General features: G+C 41.1%; 2 protein-coding genes across 2 annotated transcripts in view; one reads left to right on the plus strand and one right to left on the minus strand.

Annotated features, from left to right (window-relative positions):
* The window catches only part of MYLK4 (myosin light chain kinase family member 4), a 68,986-nt gene extending 67,622 nt beyond the window's left edge, over nt 1-1,364 (minus strand). Inside the window, exon 1 of the mRNA XM_075052516.1 lies at nt 1,233-1,364. The gene's annotated coding sequence lies outside the window, so the exon portion shown is untranslated. The remainder of the gene's footprint in view (nt 1-1,232) is intronic.
* Nucleotides 885-27,254, plus strand: WRNIP1 (WRN helicase interacting protein 1). The gene is made up of 7 exons (XM_075052515.1): nt 885-1,801; nt 11,422-11,613; nt 12,636-12,880; nt 19,575-19,804; nt 24,855-25,010; nt 25,885-25,964; nt 26,451-27,254. The coding sequence occupies exons 1-7, from the start codon at nt 983-985 to the stop codon at nt 26,724-26,726; spliced, it is 1,998 nt and encodes a 665-aa protein (XP_074908616.1). The 5' UTR covers nt 885-982; the 3' UTR covers nt 26,727-27,254.
* Nucleotides 27,255-27,925: the final 671 nt, after the last annotated feature.

The following is a 27,925-nucleotide window of genomic DNA, read 5'->3' on the forward strand; positions in this document are numbered from 1 at the left end:
TACCTACAGTTCTACTGCTTTTTCTGCCCAATAGCAGAAAATAAACAAATTTGCACTATAAAATATAAACAATAAAGTAACAAAATTTGCACAATAAAAATATAAACAACACAGTAAATGTTTATAAAACAGATTAGAAATAGAAATGGGCAGGCAAATAGGTTAACATCCAAAAAGAACCCACAAACAACCCCTTTTTCTTTCACCATCTGTTTTTAGATCATAACCCCTTCAGCCAGAACTAGGTTTACATGACAGGCCGTAAAGCACTTCGCTCAAAACGCAGTCCTTTGGCCTCCATCTTCAGTTCAAACAAAGACTTTATTTCTGACCCATTGGCCATTTGCAAACCAGCCATTTTCAAAATTTAAGGCTGGGGACTTGTACCATTAGCCAGTAGCCTGACTTGTTTACCTCCTAACACATCTTGACATTAGACTGACCTGAATTTTACAAGCTGGGAACGATTATGTAACGGTATATAATTAAACCTAAATATATAATTTAAGAAAGAAAACAAGATGTAATGTGGAAAGAATTACCAGTGGGTCAAGTTCAGGTGGTAAATTAGGATGCTAATAGTACCACTTACTATGCTTTTCTTTCAAATAGAACCTGCTCTGCATTCTGCATAATAAGAGAGCTGTATTTTCTTTATTTAAAAAAAAAAAGAAAAAAAAAGAATTTATTGGTAGCTCTTCAACTGAGAATTAAGTTTTCACATATTTCAAAGAATGACCAAATTCAAAGAATGACCCTCAAATACACAGACCTTGACTACGCTGCCCTGGAATCGCGGCCTGGGAGACCGCAGATATACTGCACATCCCAGATACGTTTTTCAACATCTTATGTCCAGGTAGGAAAAACAGCAGGTCGGCTTACAGGCACAGCTACGGGCGGACGGCCCCCTGCCTCTCAGCCATTTGCCCCACAACGCCCTGGCAGCGCGGGAGCAGAAGGTGGGCTCCCTCAGGCCGCCATGTTGGTACCTGCTCACAGGGGCCTTCCCGCCCCTGCCGGAAGCCTCCGCGGCACCAGGGCTGCGGAGGGCTCGGTGGGGACACTGTCCCTTTCCTCCCCTAGAAGCCGGCGAGGCTCCCTGCGGGGCGGGAAGACGGCGTCCGCCTCCCCCCGCTACCGGGGCGGGGAGCGGGGCCGGGCGGACTACAGCTCCCGAAGGGCTGCGGGCACCGAGGTGCCGGCGGCCTCGCTTCCTGCCCCGGGCTCACCTCGCCTGACGGGCCGCCGGCGGGAGCCGATGGAGGGCGCCGAGGAGGAGCCGCTGGTGCAGTGCCCCGTGTGCCAGCGGGAGCTGCCGGCCGCGCACATCAACTCGCACCTGGACCGGTGCTTGGAGGCCGAGGAAGGCGAGGCGGAGCCGGGCTCGTCGCCCTCCTGCAAGCGGCCGCGCCTCGCTGTCCCCCCGCCGGGAAGCCAGGCGGCGGGGGAGCCGGAGGAGGCCCGCCCGGCCGCCGCCGCCCCCCCACCCGTCTTCTCCCTCTTCCACAAGGGCCGCGGCGGCGGGCAGAGCCCGGGAGCCCCCGGCAGGAGGAGCGGGGCGGGGCGGGAGGAGGCCGCCGCGAAGCCGGAGGACGGAGGCTCGGCGGCGGCGGGCAGCGGGGCGAGCCTGGCGCGGAAGCTGGAGGGGAAGCCGCTGGCCGAGCAGCTGCGGCCGGACACGCTGGGGGATTACGTGGGGCAGGAGCGGGTGCTGGGGGCGCAGACCCTGCTGCGGTCGCTGCTGGAGTCCCACGAAATCCCCTCGCTCATCCTCTGGGGGCCACCGGGCTGCGGCAAGGTGAGTGGCGCCGCCGGGCCCCGCCGCCGCTCCCGGGCCCGGCGGGGCGGCGATGAGCGGCCAGCCACAGCTTCACACCGTGCAGCTGGGGGTGGACGTTCGGGCCCTTCCTTCTCGCTTTCACGTGGCTTTCGAGGCTGATGAACTGAAAGGGTGGGACCTGTTTATTTTCGAACTCCCTCTGTTTCCTCTGCCTTCTTGGGTTCTTCAGTAATGCTTTTATGTTGGCTGATGCCCACTCGTTTTCGCTTAGATTACGAAAACACAACCTGCCTCCTGAATAAAATAGACGTGGTTCGCCCTCACCAGCCCTACGCCCCGCAGCTTGCACTTTGGTGCAGAGGCCCCTGCTGGTTTCAGATAATTCAGATTTTGTAAACTCCAAACCACCTGTGTTTTAGGTAATGGCTGAGAAGCTTAAAAACAGCAACAAAACAGAATCCATAAAAATACCTAGGATACCAGCAGATTACTACAGCACAGCTTGTGAGTGTGGGGTTTGCTTTAGCCCACAAATTCTAGCCCCTGACAGAAGGCAGCTCTGGTGTGAAAGGGACCTAGCGTTGTGGCCAGGCACTCACCCGGACAAACACTCTGAAACCGATGGGTCTTAACAGGATCTGACTACTGCATGTTCTTTGTTCTGCCTCTTTTAAGATACGAGGGGCAGACCGTGGTGAATCCCAAAAAACACTGTAATTACACGACAGCAGTGAAAGGATCCACAGCTGTAGTGAGGGAAGGACCAAATGAATGCTTCAGGTGTGGTCAGGAGCGAGCACTCAAAGATCTTGCCTTCATTTTGTCCTTTTTCTCTCTATTTCAGATTGGGGAGGGGGCAGAGAGGAAGCTAAGCAAGCAAAATACATGGTTATCTCTGTCAGTCTAATGTGTGTACAGTGCTAAGTTTTGCATATTATGTATAGATAGATGCCTTGGCTATGTGTGAGAGCATGTGTGGGAAATCTGGGATAGGGAAAATAATGACTAATGAATTAATGCTTGCAGAGCAGTTAAGGACAGAGCAGCAGCTTGCTTTTAGCATACTTACTTGAAGATAAAAAGAGACTTCATGTGAATGGTATTTGAGTAATAATGCCAGTTAATCATAGTTAATAAGGAGCAGGTATGAGAATAATTGATAGATGAATACTGTAATCAATGATGTATCAGGTTGTTTAGGCTAGGTAACATACACCTGAAAAGAACCAGCTGGTGAACTTAAATAATTGCCACTTTCTTTAAAATAACAAGGTAATATCAGAAAGAGAGAGAGCTCTCAGAGGAGATGAGGTAAAGAAGGGCTATTTCTAAAAACTCAGTAAAGGGGAGGTAGACTGACTGAAGCAAGATGGCCAGGGAGAGAAGTGGAATTGAATTCTTTAATAAATGGGAATCTACCTTATTGAAGAAGTAACATGTTCAGGGGCCTGCTTCTATATTTATTCATACTCTTCTGCCTTTGATTTCTTGTTATCTGTGTCAGTGGTGTCTGCTTGCTGTTTCTTGAAACCCATTTTCTTTGGAAAAAAAATGCTGTTACAAATACAGTGGTAAGAGAGCAAAGGCTACATACAGTCTCTGAAAATTAGAACTTAGTTCAGTGGCCTTTGGGTTGTGATCTGATAAACCCACCTTTTTTTGGCTGTGGAAATGCTTTTTCATGACCTTGTGACAGCTTATGCTTGTGTTTCAGGTCTTCTTTAGGAACCTTCTGTGGTACTAAGACCGTCTTTGAATAACGGGTGATCTGTTTCATGCCTGTAGTAACACAGTTTTCACTCTCCTTTCTTGTGACCTGTCTTCCTCACGCTTTTGCCTTATGTGGAGTTGTATTTAGTAAGCTTGCTGCTCACAGAGTTTAAATTCTGCTGCTCATCAGTCATCTGACTTGCATCAAGACTCTGCCTTTTGCCCCATCAAGGAACAGTTCCACAATTTACCTGTTACATTTTCTTTCTTCAGGTACTGAAGCTGTTGGGTAGCTTATCTCCTTTCTAGGTTATTCCTTCTCAGCGAACAGTCTTGAGGCTATATGCTTTCAGCTACCTCTTGATGGGCCATCCATTACTGGCTGAATGAGAAATTCCTACTGCAAAAAGTTGAACTTTTTCCTTCACCCATGCTTATCAATATTTCTAGGATGGTGCTACAATATAGTTTCATCTCAGGCTTTCTTCCCCATAAATCATATTGTCTGTCTCGGGTAAATGGCTGAAAATTCTACCCTTTAATTGGATATTTTTTATTAAATACCTGTCCTTACAGATTTAACATGCAAGGCAAAAAAGTCTCCCTAAAGTTGGAAAAAGAAGTCTATGTTTGCCTGCCTGCCTCATTCACTTATTATTTGGCTTGTATGTATATAACATGTCTGAGAAAACATTTCACAAGGAAGTAACCTGAAACAGGTGGAGGATGGACAGATTAAAAGGAAGCTTATTTCTCTTTTTATGTGAAGAATCATATAACTTAGTGCTTGAGACTTGAAAGATCTTGTGAAGGAGAAATAAGTATTCTCACTGTCTCAGGACCTGGTTGGACTGATAATCAAAAATGTCTATTAAATACAGTCTTTTTCAGTGGGAAAAATATTAAGAAATAATTATGTGTTATGTAGCTTCAAATGTAACAAGCCCATATGCTAAGCTCTGCCCATTAAAGAAAATAGCCTTAGATTAGAGGGTGGGTGCTAGAATAGGAGTATAATTAGATATGTTGGTCTAAATTCAGAAGTGCTGTGTAAGATCGTCATGGACTCCTTAAAACTCTTCATGTTCCTGCTACCTATGGAATCTGGTTATTGCAGCTCATCTATGTTTTCTTCCATTTCTACAGCCAAATGCCACTCTAACTGATACTTCTTTTGAAAAGGGTAGAGCAGGACTAGGTAAAAACAAACAAAAAAAACCAACTGGAGGTAGAATTAATCCTTGGGGCCAAATTTCAAATTAGTTTATGTATTATTTATCAATCTAGACATTTATGAGAAGTAGTAGTACAACAGACTTTTTCTAAGCAAGAAGAGAATAATCTTGGCTATTAAACTGCTATAAATGCAGTATTTCATATTGTAGATCAAGAGTACTTTTGGAGAACTTTTACCATGAAAGTAATTAAGCTAGGTATATGAGTAAAAATACATGTGCTTTGTACTGCTCTGCCCAAGTTGACTTCAGCCTCAGCTGCACTTGAATATTCAAGGAAGCACAATCAAAATTGAAAAGGCAAAATCAGGGTACTTCTGTTGTGAGTTTATGTTCTTCTGAGTTTCCATCTGTATTGAGTCTTCTTATTTTATGGGAGCATGATCTTTGTACTTTTGTCATCCTAATTTCTTAGAAGGCCAAGGTACTCTAGGTGAAAAGGCTTTGACTCTGTTTTTGTTTTTACTTTTGTCACTATTAAGTGTTGAACACACAAACATATTTTCTGCTTTTAAGAAACTGACCAGACGCAGGCCAAAGGAAGAAACACTGCCTCAAAGAGATGCCATGGTTATTAACTTAGGAACAGTTAGCTTGTTCATCCTGACTATGCAAATTTTTAAAAGCCTGTATGAATCCTAGTGTAATCCGAGTAGCCATACTGTGATTTATGACACCTTAATGCAGGGATTTAGATTTTTGCTTGTCTGCCATGGAGCACCAATTTTAGTAAAGAGTTAGCGGGGGGACACAGCGTAACTTGAGCACTGAATAATTTTGCTGCCACAGATACGGTTTAAGCCTTATAAACCTGAACATTCTGTATTTAAATACGGTAAACATTCCCTCTTACGTTTGTTGTTTAACAAGGAAAAATGTAGGCAGCAAGTGTCTGGAACCTGCTCCCTACAAAAGATAAGACAAAGAACACTCACGCATGATTTTCTGGGGTCCATATCTGCAATGTAGTACTAAGGTAAAATATGCTGTGTTGATATGAATGCATAAAATTAAAAACCCCAGTAAGTGGTCTTTGAAGTTTCTATCAAATCTCCATTGAGTTCGTATTTATTTCTAGGACTCCCTCGTATTTCTTTTCTTTGTTTTTATTCAAGACTTTGCTATATGAGACATTGAAACACAGACAGCAAGTCCAAGTTACATATTTTGCTCCCCGCATATTTATCATCCATTCCCTCCAGCATTTTCCATTTACTAATTCAAGTGATTACCTAAATGGCTGTTTGATTACTTGAGTATATTTCATCTTGTCTTATTCATACTGCTTGGGGCCTGATTTGAACCCTTTGAAGTAACAAGTTCTTCTGATTGATTACCATTAGATTTTTAACTGAAAATGCATGATTTCACAGTAGCATAGAGTGAAAGTCCAGAACAACTCTGAAAAATTGGTTTGTCTTTGCAGTTGCCTGGGAGAAGTCTTCAAATACAGTGTGCTTGGTTTTGCTTATTCCAGTCTAAATCAGGAATAACTTAGGGTAGCTCTCTAGGAAGAGGAAACTGGAAGAGAAAATACAATTGTATTTGTAAAGCAGTTGGAATATAAGGAGACAAATCTGGATGCAGCAAATGGAGGCACACCATTTCAGTAAATATTATGCAATGACCTTGCATCTGTTTATGTTTGGTTGGAGTTGGATTCTGGAAGTGCTGTAAACCACATGCTGTGGCTGTTGTTTAGTGACACCTTACTCCTCCAGTAGTCTCACAGTAGGCTATTTGGGGTATGAGGAACCAAACAAGATGGGTAAGAATAGCATCTGCCCTTATATAAATGCCAACTGCTGCCGCTTTTGATTGTGTTTATAGATGGTGTCCCTGGGCCACGTTCATCTGCTATCCTGCCAGTTTCCTTTAGACACAGCCTGGCTCGTCTCCTGTAACGCAGTGTGGTAGCTTGGGGTCAGCTCAGCAGTGTTGGCTAGGACAGACCCCAGCTTCTTAAGCTACATCCCAGGCAACTGCTCCCCTGGCTGGGATCCAAGGATGCTGGCACTGTTAGTGTCTCACTCAAGGCAGTGAAACAGAGCGTGGCCTTTCCTGACTGCTTGTCAACCACAGTATGGCCCTGCTGCCCTCAAAGGGAGCGTTGAGGGTAAGGAGAGGCTGTTGATGGCAACACCATGTAAGTAAAGGTACGGAAATCCTGGCCAGAATAAAGGAAGAGGCAAAAATACAGGGAAAGTTATAGTCAGAGGGCAGCAGAAAAACACAGGATGCCAGTTCAGAACTCTGATAACATAGTTTAGACCCTGCAAGTCTATAGGTGTAGCTAGCATGTTGGGCTTGTGTTTTGCACTAAGCTGTCAGTTTTTTGTCGTCTCTGCCACACACATAATTCACACCATGGTTTGCTCTGGAACAAAGCAGCAAAGTCACTTGATGGGGAAGCCTAGATGCCAACTAGATTATCCCTGCTCAGGAATAATCCATGCTGCGCTGCAGTCTACACACCAGTGCAGATCTGTGCCAGATCTGCTTTGGTCACTTAAATGTGGTCTAGCAGACCATATAACCTTCCAGACTTGTTGCAAGAAGTACGTATGTTGGAAGGGTCCATTCAGGTGCAAGGAGAGCTCTTGCACCGCTGTGTTCCTATAAAGTGTAGCATGAATGTCAACTCCTCATGAAAAGGCTGTGAGAGATGAAAAGGGTTGTGAGGCTGGAACAGGATGACTGTGAGCTGTCAGAAAGCTCCTGCAAGGTGTGCAGAACGTGGCTGCTGAACACAGTATAGATGTAACCTGAGAGACCATGTGTTTTCTGTGACTGACATCTACAATGGCTGTTTTGCTAAATTTATGCAATTTAAGAATGAATAAGGCAAGTCTCCATGAACAGGCAACCATAGGCAGATCCCTAAACAAGGTCTACCTGATCTTCCACAAGAGTGAGGTAAGAATGACCTTAGGTTTCACAATCAACTTCTTGACTGGAGTCTTCTTGACTATGACCTGACCATATATGCTAATCTCTTCCCAAATTTTTCAGTTCCACTTTCTGAAGAGAGCTAGGCAGTACCACTCTATTCCTGGAAGGGCCTTTAGTGAGCTAATGCAATGGGCATAGTTTAATGGCCTGGTAAAGACGTGCAAAAATGAAAAGACCACGTTACTTCTAAGCGAGTAATGTTAGTCATTGAACATCAGCATCAATAGGACAGGCTTAATTTGTACTTGCTTTTTACTGTTTTCTTCCAGCCATGGGTGTGAGATCGCATTGACTAGTGGCAGCACAGAGAATAGGGAAATAGGTTATACTCAGAGTTGCCCAGTCAAGGAAACTTGCGTATATACAGAAAAGTCTTGTCTTCTAGTACAAATATCTAACTAACCAAAATGGTAAATGTGATTGACTTATCTGCTCTGACAGTGAGAGGTATGTGGAGGCAAGCACACTCTGTGGGTTACTTTTATTTCATCCATAACTTGTATCAAAGCCTGGAAGAACTGGTAGCATAGTTGCTGGGAGTGGGCTTGTTTGGCTGATTTTTTGGTTGGTGGGTGGGTTTTTGTACGTCTCGGATGATTGCAGCCTCTGGGAAAGGATATTATCATTTGGATTGACATGAAGAAATTTGCAGGATGGTGGAGCAGAGTTTCAGTTGTTAAGTGTTTGTTCTGTTTGTAATGGATCTGGAAATAACTGACCACAGGCTTAAGTTGAAAGTGTTATTCATTGGTGAGTAATGGTTCAAGAGTTTCTTGGTAGATATGTTTCCATGTTTCAGAACAGCTCCTTATGATAGCACTTGTTTAGCCTGTCTAAACAGATAAGTCAGTAAGGTCTTGCAATTTTCAGCATAAAACTTGAGATAAGTGTGAATTTGGACAGTTTGGTGGGATAATGGAAGAGAACCGATAATGATTTCTGGAAGGGGCAAGGATATCACGCTGTGAGCTTTGTAAGGTGTCATTTTTAGTGAAGTTAGCAAAAGGTTAGTTTGTAGGATCACTCCTATTCTCATTGATATAAATACCAGTTAGTTTACAGGAAACAATACTTCTGCTCTTCCCCATAAGGAAAAACCATGATCTAAAGAAGAAACACCTGTATAATAAAAGGAGCAGAATATTAACTTGTTCAGATTTCCACTTCCTGCTTGTTATGCTGGTTCCGATATGGATATATTCGTTCATATGAAATTGCAATGTCAGTGTCACTATTTTAAAGGACTTTTTTTCTAATGTAACAATCAAACCTACTTCAAAATTTCAGATGATGAAGGATATTCAGTGTGTTTTCTTCTGCCTTATTCCATATTGGATTTTTAATTCTCTTCTTATCCCTCAGATACATTGCTGCTGAATTTAGTGAGAGAAGCTAGGGGTTTAGCATACTAGTTGCAGTGCTAGTGCCTTCAAACTTGAGCTACCCTGCTAAAGTTAAGTCTCCACTGGGTTATATGTTCCCTGGGTTGTAACCTGATAGTAACAAAGAGAGAGAAAACAGTATAGCATGTTACTGACTTTTGCTTGAGATGATAGGAGAAAAAAGTGTAAAAAAAAAAAAAATTGAGCTCATGGGAAATAATAGGCTTTCAGAGGAACAGAGAAAGTTTGTCCTGTATGTGATGGGCAGTTTGACTTGCTAAATGATTGTGCAGAACAGAAGGAAGAGGCCACGAACATGCCTGTCCATGTCAAGTACTGCTTTTGAAAGGCAATCTATGTTATTCTTATTACAACCTTTGTTGACTCAGAAGTAGGCAGAGCGGAAGAGGTACATGCTGGTTGAGAGCTGTGCAGCATTTTTCACATAGATTCTTGGTCTAATGGTAACTTTCAAACAAATCTCTTTGTAATTTTTTTCCTAAATTAGGGGTAGAAATATGAACTCCTGTGCATGTGTTTAAAAATAATTCCTTACTGTTCTGTTTTTTTTAAACAACAAAACTATCTGTGACCTGGTGATTGAGGGCCAGGGTGCAGTATGAGCTACCAGTTCAAGTAGAGCTACAAGAAGAATGTCCACTTGATTCCCCCCTGCCAATTTTAGAGAGGGAAGAGGTACATTCTTCCTTTTTCATCCACACATTTGATGTATTGGGGGCTTCCATGCATTCAGTGATTTTTTTTTTTATTTTTTTTTTTTGTAGTTTAAGGCATGAGTACCTCCTCTGAAGGTACATTATGAATCAAGGCCCTTTTGTAAGGAAACACCATTTTTGGTTTTATTTTGTTAGCTTAGTTTCAAAGATAGTTTTGCTTTTGGTTTTCCAGATCTTTCTGATTTCTGTAGTCTGCTGCAAGCACTTTCCAGCATGTCTTTCCAGTCTTGTCTTCTGCAGTGATACAAAGAGGGGAGGGGCTGCTGCTTTGAGCTCCAGGGGGTGAGAGAGGATCTGACATGGGATGATGGGAGTCTTGTATCAGGGTGTGAAATGACACCTCTTCTGAAGACAATCAGGAAGTCCTTACTAAAGCTAAAGCAAGAATAAATAGTGATACATCCTCCCGCTTAGCCTCCCCTTTCCTATCTTGGGCTGGTTGCCATTTCAGGGATGAGGAGATCCATTAAAGAGACAGAGCAGTGCTGCAACCGCACTGGGAGCTGTGTGGTAGGTGGTTGCTTCTGCAAGAGGATCAGGTTGGCAGCACCTGCTGCCTTAACCTCAGTACTTGGAATATCTTCTGAAGCAGTTTTGTTGGCACCTGTCCCACTCCTCATCTGCTGAGGCTCTTTGGTTTCCTTGGGCTCCTTCTTTAATAGAAGAGTGAGCTCAATGGGAGAATCACCTGTTTTTCTCAAGCTGTATTTTCAAATAGACATACACTCAGCTTGGGACATGCAGATACACCTGCCTTTACTAAGGGTTGTGAAGGAAAGTCTGAAAATTATGCCTTGATGTGTTCAGGTGTAGTAAATCTGCCTGGGAGGTAGTACTGGAGGTTGCTTGTGTGCTTTGGCAGGCTCAGTGAAATTCCCTATAAATAAATTCGGATTTGAAGGAGTTGTCTATAAGGAAAGAAGAGCAACATAGTTGCTCGCTAAAACCAGCCAACAGTTTGTTCAGTCAGCTGCCTTTTACTTCTCTGGGCCAGCATTTGATTACTGTTGACTATTTAGATTCAGGGAGTTACATTTTCTTAAGTATATGTAAAATTTTTCAGTACTAACATTCTCATGCTTTTGTAGAGAACTGCTGTCTGATCCAATTTCATTTTTATGTGCACTGGAAATAGAACAGGCTTTAATTAACAACATTGTAGCTTTTTATTTCTTAAATGTGGTTGCACTGTAAACTATTCTGCAGGTATCTTGGGGTAGTCTAGCTCTTTATCCATTAACATACTCTACAAAATAACTGCACAGCAAGTTGCAGTCAGCCCATCTTCGGTGACAGGAATGTATTTGGTGAAAAGTTCTTCTTCCATGGTAAAGGAGACAGCTGTCATTGCTAGCCTTCTCAGTATTGATACTGAATAGGTCTGGTATGTAAAAGTGTAGGCATTAGAAATGCAGTGGTGGAATTGGCAGGTACATCCTGCAGGAAGTTTTTAAGTCTTCTGTGTGCTGGAAAAGCATGAACTAAAATACCTTACTCTATAAACTGTCAACACTGTCCCTATGTCCAGAATATATAGCTTTGTTCTTTACATATTTTCTTCAAATTAGTACTTCCTGGGTCCAAAACAATTTTTACAAAGCTTTCTCCTATTGCTGTTTCAGACTACACTGGCACACATCATAGCCAACACCAGCAAAAAGAATGGCACGAGGTTTGTGACACTGTCTGCCACAAGTGCCAAGACAAATGATGTTCGAGATGTCATCAGCCAAGCCCAGAGTGAAAAAAGACTCTTCAAGAGAAAAACCATTCTCTTTATTGACGAGATCCATCGTTTCAATAAATCTCAGCAGGTGTTGTACTACATTGCTTTTTGAAAAAAGCCTTTGCCAGTACTTCTGTAAAATTTCCCGCTTTGCCTTAAGGTGATAGCTTACTTTCAGCTTTTGATTTTAATGTTAATGTTTTTAGTAGGTGAATTAGGGAGAAACATAAAAATTAAATTCCATAACTAACTTCCAGTCAATGTTTAATTATTGTGATTCAAAGATTTAAATAAAAGGCTGAGCTATATTTATAGTTGACTAACATGCTAGGCTTTATATGATGTTTTTCTGATATTTTATTTCTGCAAAGTCATGTTAGTAATGTTTGCTGCATACATCTTCATTTCAGCCTCCATCCTGGGGGGTAGCATTCTGCATTACCTTTAAAAAGGTCTGGAATGTAAATGTGCCTAGGGTGGGGGTGCGTTTAATGTTATCCCCTCTTCTCTGCGAGAAAAGAGAAAAATAAGGCATGGCATGGTACTTTGCTATAACACATTGCTGCAACCATCACTTGGGTATTTTTTCTTTTTCCTTTCCTAGGTATAAGTTTTCTTTAGTCATGCCATGGAAAGCTTTAATTCTGTACTACAAGTTACAGTTTTTGTATGGAACCATACTGCAATCTTCCTATAGTTTTCTGAGCCATCCTATAGGATTATGTAGGGAATAGTAGCCCTAAAGGTTGATTCGAAGAGTATTTAGAAGTAGCCTCACTGTTTATTATATTTGATAAGGCATTTTCATGATATAAACCAAAGTCACATAAATAAACTACAAATTTGCAGATTTTTGACACTTTCTTTTCAGCTGGTAGGGTAATTCTCAGTGCAAGCATGAGTTAAGGTGAACAGCCCGTAACGTTCTGTGTGCATGAAATTAAATCATTTAGATAGCTGAGCAAATGAGCTGCCTTGTCAGTGAGGTTATTTGTCATATCAACAGGGAACCCAAAGACTCACAAGACAAAAAATGTAGCCTACTCACATGGGATGTTTCGGGTTGTCGTTGATCGAGATCAGCTTTTTCTGCTTCCCTCCCATCCTCAGGACACTTTCCTTCCTCACGTCGAGTGTGGGACAGTGACCCTGATAGGAGCAACCACAGAAAACCCTTCCTTCCAAGTCAACGCTGCTCTTCTGAGCCGATGCCGGGTGATCGTCCTAGAGAAGCTCTCAGTTGAAGCAATGGAGGCGATTCTGATGCGGGCCGTCAGGTTCTTAGGGGTCCAGGTTTTGGGCCAGAGCGACCAGCACAGCAGCTCTGCGACTGGCAGCAGCAGCGAGAGCTCAGAGTGAGTACTTTATGGGCTGCAGGGTATTAACACACGCAGCCCGAGGAATTGACTGCCTGCCAGGGAGAGAATGAAGCAGTTGGGGGGTGGGAATAGAAACCCTAGCCACTTCTGATAGTAAAGAAAAGAAGTGGCAGCATATGGCAGGGGTGGGGGGTGACAGGAGAGAGAGAATTCAAAGCACTGTCTCTCCATCCAAAACATAATCTCACCATCTGGATTAGGAGAGAGTTTTATACTTGGATCTGTAGTTCCTGATTCACCCTCCCAGGATATTTAAATCTGTTCTGCTGCTGAGGATTTTCTGTGGAAGCCTGTAACTGGGTCTTTGTCATGTTCTAACGTGTGTTACTTCTTGCTACTGGTTGTAAAAGCATCGTGTTACCATTAAGTGGTGGATGGGGCTTCCCCTCTTAAATTAATTTGGAAGTGCCTGACAAAAGTTTTTTTTCTGAGAAATTTTTTTACATAAGATCGGGGGGATACTACTGTTCTTTAGTTGCAGGATAAGTGCTGTGATATGTTTTATGGTATGCTGTGGCAAGAGGGGGCTGTTGCTGTGAGGTGTTAACAGATTGTTTTAAGAGAGACTTTGTTTTTCTCTGCTCCTTGTTGTCCAAGCCAGATAGTCACATTAAACATTTGGGAGAGTTTTGGAAAAAACAAGGTCCAGATTTGTCCATAAGGGATGTTACCTGACATCTGAAATGGCAAATAAGAATAATGCTTGGTACTGCGCTACTTTCTACAACTTTCTGCAACTTACTACACTTCCTTCATGTTGAAGCTTGTCTGTACTCCTAGTAATTTACAGTGTATTGACATGGTGGTAATTGGGCAGGCACTCCGTATGAAATAAATGAGAGGGAATCCACTTTGTCCTTTAGCTTTGTCACCAAATGTAAGCAGTAAGAATCGCTAACCTGAACGCTGAGGTCAGGGCAGGGAAGGAAAGCTATTCCCTTTTTATTTTTAGGGTACCCTGCCTCATGGTTTACTCACTTGTAGCTTTTACATATTGTAGTAATGTGAGTTTTAGAAAAGGGCAGTACTGCATGTCAGCCTTAACGTAATGGCACAGCTGTGGTTATGGCTACACCCTGACTGGGGTTTGGAGACTTTCCTTTCTGTTCGGGATTAAAGTACAAGGCATAGTTTCAGCTGCAGTTGTTTGGGTTTGGGTTTCTCTAGACTCTCCGTATCTGTAACCTTCCGTTAGCTGATGATTTAAACAGCACGGTGTGGTGCTTCATCAAACTGAAAGAAGTCTGGCAGGCAGACTGAGAGACTAGTACAGTTTCAGAAATCTATCCATGGAGAGAGAGGGCCCCACTCCAATGGCTAACGTGGGAGCCAAGCATTTAAAAATAAAAATGGGATTCAGAATTTAGGAGTGTTTGGTGCAGTTGTGTGTTAAATCTTTCTTGTCTTTCCTGCTGCTATCTGATTCTGGTCTGTAGTTGATACATCTTGTTGCTGATGAGTTTGGGTTTTTATAATTCATCCTGTTCCTTCCTGTGGTTCCAGTTTTGGTCTCCTTGTTAATTCCTTTTTCTTGCTTCACTGTCCATACCGTTTCTGCTCCTTCATCTCCTTTTCACCTACTGCTCTGCAGGAGCAGCTGTGTCTCATCTTTTACCTCTTCACCTTCCTGCCTCTGTGAAGCAGGGCTGTCATTAGATGCAGGCAGGTAACAGTGTTCATGCTGTCCTGAGGAATAAATGAATGTCACCAATTACAGTTGAATTAGTTGTTCATTGTGCTTACCTTTGTTCCAGAGTTGGAAAATGAGCTGTAAGGCAGCATGTCCCCAAATGTGGGGCATGCACACTTTGAAAATGCTGCAGAGATCTAGCCAGAAGGCACAAGAGATGTATACATTGAATTTTGAATTTCATTTCCCATGTGAGTCTCCCATCCCAAACCACGGAAGTGTAGTATGAAGTCCTGCATGTGCTGCTTGGCCTCAGTTTGTCAGATGGTCTTGGTATCACATCACTTGTTCTTACATGATGACTGGCCTAGATGAGAATGATGAGATCATTGTGGTCTCTCCTATTACCTTGAGGAATAAGGTGAGAGTGAATCTTCCTTAGTCTCTACAGGCATCTTCTGTGCTCGACAAGAATGCAGCCATTGCTGAGTGATTCAGTAGGTTTTATTGTCTCTGCACTCCATGCACATGCAGCAGTTATCAAAGGGAAAGTGTGCTCTACCCAAATCTGTTTCCTTAAATTTTCTTGGTGGCTTTTTCTTATCTTGCTTCTACCACTGCTGCAGGTTTCTGATAAGGTTAGGTCACCTGGCTTCTCTTTCATCCCAATGTGGCCTTTTATTGCTGTAAAGCTAAAATAGAACTAGCAGGAGGTGTTACCTGCTTTGGTGTCTTTTTCTTTGTTGTATCATCAGGCTCATAAAGCTTTTTTGACAGTTTTTATATTAGTTACTGGATTTTTTAGGATAAGATGTGCTTTGTGTTACATTTTCATCAACTTTACTGCCATCAAATTGTGCCTGTTAAAGCCTGCAGTAAATTAAGCTAAAAGATGGGGGAATATGAAAGGAAGAAACATACTCATGAAGAAAAAAAGTAAGGAGAAGTCAATGCTAAAGTTGCTTTATATTGCTGAAACTTTGCTTGTGCTTTCTGCAGTTTATGCTGTCTCAGTAATGGCACAAACTGTTCCAGGTGTACACTGATACACTACACTCATACTGTGTAAGTGATGGAGGAAATCAAATTCTTCTTTTCTTGGCTTTTTATTTTTATCATTCAAGTGCTGCTTTCAGAGTTGTATCTCTAAAGTCAGACAGTAAACTGGATGGTGGATTAATGTATTTGAAGTTAGATAGCACAGAAGGTGCACAGCTGAGGGAAATGAAAGGATCCCCAGTTCCCTGTTGGCAAGCCCAGACATCATGCAGTTCAGATTGTTAGGGGCTGTATTACAAGTAATGACAGGTTTTGAATTCACTGGTACGTCAATGACAATGTTGAACATGGGCTTCCTTTGGGTCTTCAGTGTTCAATACCTTTTTAAAAATTATTCCCTTTTTGGAACATCCATCCAATTTCCTTGCAGGAAATAGAGTTGCTAGGAGGTGAGGCAACATTCAAAGACAATGCTGTTAAGGCGGTGAGCAATATATACCGTACTGCAGTATTTCAGGTGAAGAACTGTATTTGCCTGTAAAAGTGTTGCAGTCTGTCAAGGAGCGAATGTAGTGAGAATAATTGCACTGAGAAAGTAAGAAACTATTGATTTATATGTGAAAGAAACAATGGGTACTTTATCTCATGTTCTGCTCAATTATATTTAAATCTTTCATCATACAGGTTCTCCTGGCTTGGACTTCCTTATATATGCTCTCTAGTATCGCTTAGACTCTCTTGTCATCAAACCCTCTTGGATCAAACACTGTGGTGTTGGACAGGTTTCATGGGTAGTTCATCATACGTTTCAGGTTGGTTCTTGGCACAAACTGTCTTGACCGTGTGGAGATAAGGAGGAATTGGAAGAAGGATTTATTATCCTGTAGTGGTAGTTTTCCATTCCTTAAGCTAGTATATCACCTTCAGCTCAGTGAGTGATGGGTCCTGGGGCTTGTTTATGTTTTTGTCTCCAAGTACCGTCAGTTACAAGGTACCAACATTGAGCATTGGCATCCAGTGGGTGTTCAGTGTTAATTTTGGAGAGTGAAAAAAATACTAGATTGCCCATCTGCAAGAAGATCAGGAGCTTGGGAAGAGATCAGAAAGCATGGGAGTTGCTCTGCCTTGCAGTTCTAGGGTGTGCAGAAGTTGTGTTAAGTGGAAGGGTGTAGGGCACTGAGCTTCTGGAGACAGGATGGGCTTAAAAATGTAAAATATAGTGAGTGTCTTTTGGAAGTCAAGGTATTGGAATAATGGTCAAGTTAGGCTCCTTCCCAGTGAAGTTAAATCATAAAAAAAAACCAACCAACAAACAAAAAAAAACATTTTATGTTCAGAATAACTGAATTCAGTTGTTATTTTGAAATACTGAGTGTGAATGGAGCTAAGATTATGGAGTAGGGAAGCATTATGTTATTTCCAATCAGTGATTCTCATCAATATGCTGTGCAAACAGCTTGTATGTGGAAATCTTCTCCATTTATTCTTGTTCTTTATCATGTCCTATATGTCGTGCTATTGTTGTAGACATGAACTGGATCAGCCTAATACATAATACATTATTTGGAGCAGAATTTCCATTACCAATATGTTGTAACTTGTCCACTTCCATGGTAAAATCCAAGACCTTTGCTTGTAACTAGATTTTCCATACTTCCTTGTGCATATTTGTTTCAATTCCTGTAATACTAATTACTTGTGTTGAGTCAACAGGGCACTTGGAGTCCTATAGTGAAACGGGAAGAGAAGAAGAGATGGGAATACAACTAAGCTTTCTTGCCCAGCTTCTAATTAGCAAATAAATGGCAAACATGCTCTGAGGCCTCAACTTTGTTTGGGACAGACTGTCCTTAACTTCTTGCAAGTGTAGTACCTGCTTTTTAGTGCTCTCAATGCTTCCCCTCCACTTGCAGTCGCTGAGTGCTGTTGTGAGTTATCAGTGTGAGGAGGCCTCAAGCTCATGGTGGTGTTCTCTGCAAACAGCAGGTAAAGAGCTTAGTCCTAGCAGGTGAAACCTTCTCTTCAGTCTGCCCTGCTGGTGTATCAAAAGTGTTTGCGCAGTGTGCAGCATATTTGTTTTTGTTCCTCGTTGATGGAGGTATTAGCAGCAGGATGTCTGTGTGTAGTGCCTGCTGGGTTTTTAAAAATAGCTTTTGCTTTCTTTAGTGGCTTCTTTCATTGCATATAGAAAAATCTGTATGTAGTGCTGAGGGGTGAACATTGCTCCCTGATTTTAAAGGAATTTGATGCATGAGATACTTGACTGAATAAATCCCTGTGCTATTATATTCTTCTGCTTCCCCGTCCAAACACAAAGATGGTGTTTGAAACACCTTGGAGAAAGTGTGGTTATTTTGGAGTGCAATTGTGTGCATGTGTTAATTTTTTTCCTAGCTTTATCAAATACATGAGAAATAAGGAGATGGGAATAAAAATGTGATGAAATGCATATGTGTATATAGATAGATTTATTTTTCACACAGGATGTGATTCCTGCTGCCTACTTCTGCAGCATGGGTTATGGCCCTAGGAGACATTTGTCAGCCTTCACTTGAAGTGGTGTGGATTAAGATTGCAGCTCTACAAGTTTTTCCCTCTTGCCTGTGGGCATGAGGGCTCAAATACTGACTGTTGAAGTTTTTCCAGCACATACTGTCTCTTTCTTTTGTGTGACAAGTGCAAAGTTGCTTTGCAAGGAGATAGAGGAAGCATATAATGAAGATTAGTGGATACATGTGTCTGGGAACCTTGGCGTTGCCTTTTTGTGCACCACTGCTAATGACAGCAATAAATCTTTCTGGTGAATGAAGTGCAGGGCTGTTGTGAATCCTTAATTATTTGGCACACAGGGGCTTCATAAGAAATTACCTCTCGTGCCAAGCTTTGTACATTAATCCCTGCTGATACATGTCACTCTTGATTTTCAGTCCAGTTACTAGAAATGGCTAAGTTAGGGCCATTACTCAATGCCATGCTTTAACTCCGCTAGCTGCTGTTTCCAAATCAAATCAATTGTACCTGCTGCCTGGCAAACACCTTAGCCGTTACCTTGTCTACATAACTAAAGTTTGAGGGTCAAATCCTCAACAGTATGCATGTGAAATGTGCAGAGGCATGTTGGTTTGCATGTGCCCCAACAGTAGGGACTGCAGCCCAGCAGATGAAAAGTTGGAGAAAGAGCTTGAGGACTTTCCCAGATTTTTCATAGACATGCTATGAGATCTCAGGAGATCCTTCACCCGCTGCTGCATTTCTCAACTCTTCCCATGTTGTTCATTTAGATTTTGTGTTCACTGGAATTTGGCCTTTTTCCTGTGTTCATATAGTCCTGGCACACACTTAAGAGTAGTAGATAGCAAAAACAGTGACTTGCTTGCACTGGGATGCCTTTTGGTTCTAGTAAGGTATTTTGTGTACCCCAGTGACTAAGTTGTAATACCTGTTACCATTTAAAAAAAAGAATGTGGGATGCATATATGCTTTAGAATGTAAACAGTCCTTCCAATTGTTGCTTTTTAAAGAACACCTGATAGCAGCTGTCGTTGTTGGTAGTTAGTTCAAAGCCTTATGCTAATTACTTTATATGTCACTATATTCTCTCACATGCATTTGTATAGTTTCCAACCTTTTCAGTGTCCTTCCAACAAGGAGTTTGAAGTGCTAGCTATGAAATGCTGTGGAGTAAAACCTTGTAAAGTTCAACTAGCTGTGCCAGAACTGTGCTCTGGCAAAACCCTAACCCTAGTTTCTATTGAACTTAATGGGATGAGGGAAAATAAGGGGGTTAAATAGATGAGAGCTCCTGCCCTACCTTTTTCATGTGCAATTGTGTTTAACATGCATTGGGACAGGAGGAAGAAGGGTAGAGTCCCCCAGTGTTCTCCCAGGCTCTGCAGTGCTTAATCATAACAGAATGAGTTAAGAACAAAACTTAAATCCAGGTGCCTCGCAACAGCTTTTGTAAAGAAATGCCATCTCTAGCAGAATATGCAAGGAGAGGAGCGTGCTGGGGGCTAACAGTGGATGGTTATTCTGTTGCAGATTCCCGGTGTTCATAGAGGAGAAAGCTCTAAATACCCTAGCCTACCTTTGCGATGGTGATGCAAGGACTGGACTGAACGGACTCCAGTTAGCAGTTCAGGCCAGATTAGCAGCGGGCAAGACTACTCCTTTGAATATTACTAAAGGTGATTCTGCAGATGGCATTGTGATAACAGAAGAGCATGTAAAGGAAGGGCTACAGCGATCTCACATCCTATATGACCGAGCAGGTGAGTACCTGATACAGTTTCTGAGATGCAGGATTCTCAAGAGCTGATAGCCACTATAATTTCTGTTTCTTCTCTCCCTTTCATACTAGCTGCTCTTGTGAAACAGTGGTTGTACCGAAATTTGGCCTAAAAATTACTTTTCCTTTACAGTGTAGCAGGCTCACCTGGAAATTCCTTCTAAACAGGGTTTCCTCTTACTGCTTAGGAAGCACAGGTTAGCTAAAAGACATATTTGCTGCCCTGCAAACAGTTGCATGGTGAAATTACTTGGTTTTTTATTGTTATTAGAATATTGTCTTCTAAGAGGGTTGCAATGTGAAGAGGGAGAATTAATTTGATGAGGAGATTTGTTCTTGGAGGGTTGAAAATCTTCCATTGCATTTCTACTCCTTTGAAAGTCTTGGAAGTGCTTATATTCACAACAACATGTTATGTGAAAACTTGAGCAGTTTGCTTTATTTTTAGAGTTGCTTATTAAGGTAATGAATCTTGTAGCTTGCTTAGGGCAGGTCACCTAAATCTAATTGCATTTAAGGCTTCCTAATGTGATAACCACTCTTGCTAAATTTGTGACTTGGCAATGTTAATCATCGCAATAGTTGCCCACTATACCATTTCATGTGAGAGGGTTAAAAATTGGAGCATGAATATTAGGATTTGGTGAATCGCCTTGAACACATACGCTAGCTCTTCAGCAATACTTGAATCACTGTGCAGTATAGTATCAAATGATTATGCCAAGCAGTATTTAGGGAACAGATTGATTTTTGTTTTGCCACTGTTATCTGATACGCTCAATTACCTGTCACTACTCAAAACCTGTGATGAGAGATTTTTCGAGGTTGGTTGTAACATATATGCCTGCTTGCAGCCTTCTTGCTACAAAGAGGAAATGGTGGCTCATTGTCAGGAAAAAGTGAGCTGGGCAGATATTGATATGATGGCAGCTGAGAAGTAGAGAGTGGGTAAGGGGAGGGAGAAGACAAATTTTATAGTATCTATGGCAGGAAGAAATCATGATTAGGAGGAAGTGGAAAATCTGACCAGTTTACTGGTGTGAGTCTCTTATGCCATTTAGGTCCCTTGTGTGTTTGCTGTCGCCTTGTGGCCACTGTCACACAGAACTCTTGGCTGTGTCCATTGCTCCCACCCCTCCTATGCCTACTTGCTCTGTTAAAGATGGCACAGAGTGCCTCTTCCTGAGGCTTGTGTCAAGTCTAGGTAGCATGTGTCAGCCCCTTCTCCGTGACAGAAATCCTTCAGAGTTCTGTGTAGGGCATTTTGTTTGAGAAGAGATTTTCAGAGAGGGGTGAGAGCGGTGAAGATTCTGTTTTTCTTGATTGTATGAATGCCAAAGAGCTTGCCACAGATATTGTCACAGTAGCAGGTTGCCTGAGTACATGCCTTTAAAAAATTTCTGTATTCTGTGGAGTAGTCTGTGTCTTGGTTGACCACTTTTGTCCGTGGTAGAGATAGCTGTTTGTCCTTTTATGTACAAAGGGCTTCTGGATAGAGGCTACTATATAAATAAAGATATTTTTGTAGCATGTTTTAGCTAATACTTTTTGAATCACAGTTGTGGTAGTGGAATCTACAGTGCTCTAATATAAAGTCCTTCAGCCTTATAAAGTGGAAGGACATGATGCTATCTAGTCATGCTAGCAGCAACATACATTTGAGTGTAGTGTGTTCATATAGAAAGCACCAAATACTTGATTAATGTTCAGAGTTGTGTAAATATCGAATTTTGGGTTTACATAATTATTTATTTTTGGTCACCTTCTGCAAAATTTGCCAAATATATATCTAGTTGGGCATTCCTTTGTGTACTTTCACCAAGTAGTCTAGGAAGGAAATTATTCATAATCCAGTTGTTAGGCTATTGTTCTGATCTGTGTGCAGACATGTAAAGACAAGATCTTTGTGCAGATATTCCATACATTTTAGCTGGAAGGACAAAGAAACAGCTCTAGTCAAATTTCACTGCCAACAACCACCTGCAGCCCTTGCAGTGTGAGGGGAAACAAACTATTTAGTCATATTTTAGCTTTTAATTACAGTTTTTTTAATTCTGATTTTTGGAGAAAATGATGCAGCAACCAAATTAAAGTTTAACTGCAGATGGACAGCTAATAGATTTTTAACATAGAGTTGTATTGTCTCTTCTTCCTCTTAATATATTGTGTCTCTCTGCTAACACTGATTTAATAGCAAATACCAAAGATAAATTTCAGAATAATTGCAGGATTTTGTCTCACTATCTATGTGGTAATATACATTCAGTTGTGGTAAAGACTGGGAATGTGTTAAGCTGAAGTTAATTTGTTCTGTAATCTGGAACATGGTTGTTCCTTCCTCTTCTGTGGAGGAGGAAAGAGAAGGTATCTCACACCATAATGTTTTTTGCCAGCTTTATTGTTTTCTGCTGGACCGCAATGAGAAGTCTTTTTATCCATGCTGTTGCTCTAGTCTTTCTTCAAAGGCTTTCTTCTGCCCTTTATCAATGAGCATTTGATGTTTACCTTTGGCTATAATAATGTGCGATGGGGCTATGTTTTTACTTTTACCTGCTACCTTATAAATAGGGTTGCTTAAGAAGTCCAGATACTAATTATGGTCAGTGAATGAGGCCTTTTCCCTGTCTTCTACCAATAAGACTTTAGATAAATCAACATCTTAAATTAGCTGGAAAACTCTTCATGAGCACATAAAGCAATTTAAGGGCATAAATCAACAAGATTTATATATCTGTATACATTAGACACTAGAAAATCCTGTCCTCCACAAAGTCTCTTGTGTAGTATCTTGTTTCTCTTCGGAAGGGTATTTGCCTTTGTGGGAACTGCACAGAGCAAATGTATTTTGATGCCAAAAGCTCTTTAGAGTTTTGATTTCAAGAGGCATCCAGGATACAGAACAGCAGCGATAGATAAGTTGGCATGTGTCTGTCAACTGAATTGGTAAGGCCAAAATCTATATGTTGGCTAACCAGCCCAAGAGAGCTAATAAATAAAGGTTTATAAAAAATTTTCTCTGACTTTTTTTTTTAAACTGCTTCTGATATCTCACATAGAATATATATAAACTGTATTTTTTTAAAAAGAAACACAAAGTCTTTGTCCAATGTGTGAAACTGCATTTAAAGTACAACTGCACAGTTTTTCTGAAGAAGTCCAAGTCTGATGTATTGTCATTATGTTGATGACACAGTCACCAACATTAACTTTGTGAGGAAGGAGATAAAGGGAGAGAACTGTCCCTTTTCTCAGTCTTCGTACTCTAAAGTCCCCTGCAGGTATGTATCTGTAGTCCCAACCTATGCGCTGGATTCCTTTGCCTTTTCAGCTGGTATCCCCAAGTATGACACTTTACAGTAGCTCAAACAGTGTATAAAGCACTTCAGCAAAAAAATCTGTGCGAGTGCAACCTCTGGAGATATTTAAAGGCTGTCTTCCTTACTTGTAAGAGACCAAGAGACGCCTCTTCCAAGAGGATGATGCGAGTTCAGCTGTTTGGGTTTATTGCTACTAACTCAAGTGTTATGACAGAGCACGGACATGCTGTTTGTGTTGGCACGAGTGATGACTGCATACCACAGGGCTCTTTGTGTGGAGCGCTAGCAAAAATAGCTGTCTGCCGGCCTGCGTATGCCGGCATACGCGTGTGTTGAATTCCCCACGGAACTGCACTCCAGCATGAGCAGCAAGGCAGAAGATGGACTCAGTTTCTGACATGGGAGGTGGAGGTCTTGCTGGGTTTGAAAGGAGCAATTGCAGTGGTACGGGGGCTTTGGTTTTCAAACTCATGCGTGCAGCCTTTTATTTTGCAGGGCCTACAAGTGACAGTGATGTGTTCTGATATGGCCCTCAGGCTGTAAATCCTTTTAGCCATAGGAAGAAGAGAAATATTAACAGATGGCTGTGCATGCAGCCAGTTGCCTTTGTAATACATAGCTAGCTGTGAGCCAAGGAATGCTAGGCACTTTAAAAAATAAAAAAAAGCAGATTGTGTGGAAAGTCTAACAATATTGCAGCAAAATACCTTACAAGTTTGATTAAAAGAAATGCATGTGAATCAAAACCAGCTGCACAGAGAAGAATTGCAAACAGGAAGGATGTCATTCAGTGTTTGTAATGTTGACCATCTATTTTTTGCTGTAGCTCTAAAAGATCTGTGTTCTCCTTGGAGTCCATGTCTAATCTTACATTAAACTTTAATGTTTAAAAAATTTTTCATGCAATTCATTCAGTCTTCACACTGCTTATTTAGTAGTCAGGCATTTTAGGGGTTTTTTTGTGAGTTTTGTTTGTTTGTTTCAGCTATTTACAGTTTTCAGGACCCTTCCAGCAGTGCAGGTGTCCACAACTGAACTCGGCATTTCTTAGGGGTTTGCCAAGGTTGTGTGCTGCAATCCTGTTTCTTCCAGATGTGTAATTTGCCATCATTGTATATCCACAGCAACATTTCCCTTTTTTCGCTTTATAATACAGCAAACTCGTGTTTGAAATACTGGACACTTTGTTTTCAAGTTTTAGTTGATGTGAAATTTCTTTTTCTAAAATATCACTAGTGTATAGTACTGGATTTCTCAGATTGTTCCACTGTCTTCTCAGAGCTGTGTTTGTGTCCAAAAGCAATGGTCAGTGGTTTGTATGCCTTCATGCTTTACTCTTTGTCAGTTAGGAGATATTTATATAGTCTTCTTCCTAACTGCTTAAAATATCTGTATTTTTTTTCTTTCAAAGGAAAGGTCATTAGGGTACCAAAACCAAATTGTTTGCCTTGCAATGTTTAAAAAAAAACAACCACCCTCCTTTTCATCTGCATTTGCTTAGTTACACTTATGTAGTTAGTGGAACGATCCATGTGGCGAAGCACAAAGGTGTTGAAAACATTAAAGAACATAATCACGTATACATAAAAAGAACTTGAAAAAGCAGGTTATGTTTACCTGCTGTGATCTAGTAAAATATATTCTGTTCCCTTAAATGCATTTCACTTAATTTTCTCCTGACAACTTTGTGTATCTCTGCTCCCCCATCCTAAATAGGAGAAGAACATTACAATTGCATCTCTGCCCTGCATAAGTCTATGAGAGGCTCAGATGAAAACGCTTCCCTTTACTGGCTTGCTCGAATGCTTGAAGGCGGGGAGGATCCGCTATACGTGGCGAGAAGGCTGGTGAGGTTTGCAAGTGAAGATATAGGTCAGTATTTGCAGTATTTCATGTTGGAATATTATGTTGAATGAAGATCTGCCAGGCTTCTGGTTTCCAAAAACTGGCGTTTGAGTAAAAAAGAACCCCAAAGCTGCTATATGCAAAATAGGTACAAAATACTGAAATGTTCCACATCCAACAAAAACTTTGTATATGCAGATAGAGACCTACATGTGGTGTCATTGTGATGATTACCTATTGCAGGAAAACAAAGGTTTTTGAGGTCAGGTTTTGGCAGTGTATTAATACGGATTCTTTTAAAGTCTGGTGATTGTAGGTCACCAGTAAACTTGTATGACCAAAAATACATATTTCAGGGATGTCTGGTTTTTTTAATGACTGTGGAAGGTGAATGCCTACCCTGACTTGCAAATTTCAGACTTGATAGCTGGCTCCCTAGTTGTAAGACATCTTGATCGATGTACCCAAAGTAACAGATGCAGCAACACTTTTAGCACATACATGATGGGTGAAGAGTTATAAGATCTGGGGAAGCTATGTCTCTATAGCAATATTTCCTCATTTCTTTCTCACTTCCAACAAGTAAGCAAATCATACACTGGCAGCTACTGCTCAGGCTGCCACCGTGTGGCAACAAATTCAGACTGTAAATCATACATGTGATTTAGACCTTTCTTTTTGGGGGCAGGACAGGAGGAGGAAGGCTGTTGATGGATGGAGTACATCTTATGTACAGCGAAGTATTGTACCAGAAGTTCCAAAATCTGAAGAAGCAACTTTGAAATGTGCATGGATAACCTTCCTTCTCACAGGAGGGTTAAAAAAAGAAAGAAAGAAAAAAAAGAGACCGTAACTAAAGTAAACTGACTTTAACCAGCTTTTATCTGATCCCTTTTTGTAGGGCTGGCAGATCCTCTGGCTTTAACGCAAGCAGTTGCTGCTTATCAAGGCTGTCACTTTATTGGAATGCCAGAATGTGAGGTAAAGGCTTCATTAATTCACTGATTTGAAAGTACTGCAAATTGTAAAACCTAGTTGTAATTACAAAAAGAAACAGAAATTGCAAGGACAAGACAAATGTAGTTACTTGTTCATTCAGCATGCCCCTTCTTTGACAAGTAAGAGACCATTGTAGCTCTTAAATAGATGCTGTAGTTTGAAATAAATTCCCTGCATATTTGTTGTTAAAATGTGGTATGTGAACTAACATAATTTTGCTCTGTCCATTTTTTTTCTCTGTTATAAATAAAGTAATATATTCTGAAGTTCTAAATTAGCTATTCTTTCCTAGTAGTGAAAATCATGAAGAATTGTGTTGCTGTAAAATAATAATATTCATATTGCAGCAGCAGGCAGAGGTCAGTTTAAAAACGTAATCCCTGTCATACTACATAAACAACCTGAATAACAGACCATTTCCCAAAGAGCTTAAAAGTCATTTAACATTCTCCCTTTTCTTCTTTCCAGGTCATTCTAGCACAATGTGTAGTTTATTTTGCCAGAGCACCAAAGTCTATAGAGGTATACAGGGCATATAACAATGTCAAAGAATGTCTGAGAATGCACACAGGACCTCTGCCCCCTGTTCCACTGCACCTGAGAAATGCCCCAACAAGGCTCATGAAGAACTTGGGCTATGGTAAAGGCTATAAATACAACCCCATGTACAAGGAACCTGTAGACCAGGACTATCTACCAGAAGAGTTGAAAGGAACAGACTTCTTCAAGGAACGAAAAACGTGATGGCCTTGCTCTGAATGGGTTTTGATTTTATGACTCGTGTATTTGTACTGGGATGGAAATTGCCCTTATAGTTTCAGCCATCTGTTACTGTGGTTGAAAGTATTAAGCCACTGAGCCTTTCAGATACTTTCTTATCCTTCTGGTTTTACTACTGTTATTCTGAAGGTGTTTTGTAAAGAATTGCAGTTTAGGCAGTATAGAAATTAAAAAAAATAAGCTTTATCAGTATAGTGGTGTCGCCCTCTGGTTCAAATGAAGTGGAGAAACAATGAAAGACTTGTATTTCTGGCTCTCACAATGAGACAAGGAATATTACTGTGCTGCTTTTTAAAATCAATATCTATTTCAGATTTTGAGAATGTTTATTTTCTGGAAAAATAGTAAATTGTACCCCTGCTAAAATATGGTAAACAAAATATAATTACAGTGTAATTCTTGCATTTATGATGTTCCAGAGGCTAATTTTGTACAACAACATTTATTAAACCAATAAAGTTGTTAAAAATAGTGTCTATGCCTTTGTTTAAATATTCTTAGGACAGCGGTGTGGTTTTGAAAGTTTGAGGTTCCTTTAGCTTTATCATCCCTACTTTCCAGACCAAGTTTAAATAATTTTGGAAGTAGAATAGTCATGAAAATAGCTGAATTATGTTAGGTTTTGAACTTGTATCACTTAAAATTTTTATTGTGTGATAATCTTTTGGGAAGTGCTTTTGGAAAGGAGATTACTGGTAGTGAAATACGCTCATGCATTTCCAGTTGTGCTTCAGGAATTCCATTAGCTTTGAATTGGAAGGCTGAGATACACAAATTGACTTACTGCTTTTATAATAGAAAGTTTGGCTTCCTCTTCCTACTGAAAACATATCCACATCCAAGATTGCTGTTAACTGAACATTTCAGTAAGCAGAACATGGTCATGGCAGTGTCCCTGATGTTGACAACATTCCTTCGCTTAAGTGCTGATTGTTTTTCTTCTCCTCAATCCTCCTGAAGTGTGCAGTGGTCCAGTGTGCTGAAAAGCCAGCAACTGCTAAAACCATGTATGACTCGTATGACTGTGCTAACTAGCAGTTGGGTAGCAGAAGAGGACTGTGTTTGGCTAGAATTACAGCAGATAATTAGCGAAGAAGATTTTCATTACTGAAATGCTGAGCAGCCACTGGGGCAACTGTCCACACTTGTCAAAGTGCTGTGGA

The sequence above is a fragment of the Buteo buteo genome, chromosome 20 (assembly GCF_964188355.1).
Source record: "Buteo buteo chromosome 20, bButBut1.hap1.1, whole genome shotgun sequence".
NCBI classification, from domain to species: domain Eukaryota; kingdom Metazoa; phylum Chordata; class Aves; order Accipitriformes; family Accipitridae; genus Buteo; species Buteo buteo.

Coding starts and splice junctions, on each gene's coding strand:
- WRNIP1 (XM_075052515.1), top strand. CDS start 983: ATGTTGGTACCTGCTCACAGGGGCCTTCCCGCCCCTGCCGGAAGCCTC. Junction 11,614..12,635: donor GTTTCAATAAATCTCAGCAG/GTGTTGTACTAC, acceptor TCCCATCCTCAG/GACACTTTCCTTCCTCACGT. Junction 25,011..25,884: donor GTTTGCAAGTGAAGATATAG/GTCAGTATTTGC, acceptor CCCTTTTTGTAG/GGCTGGCAGATCCTCTGGCT.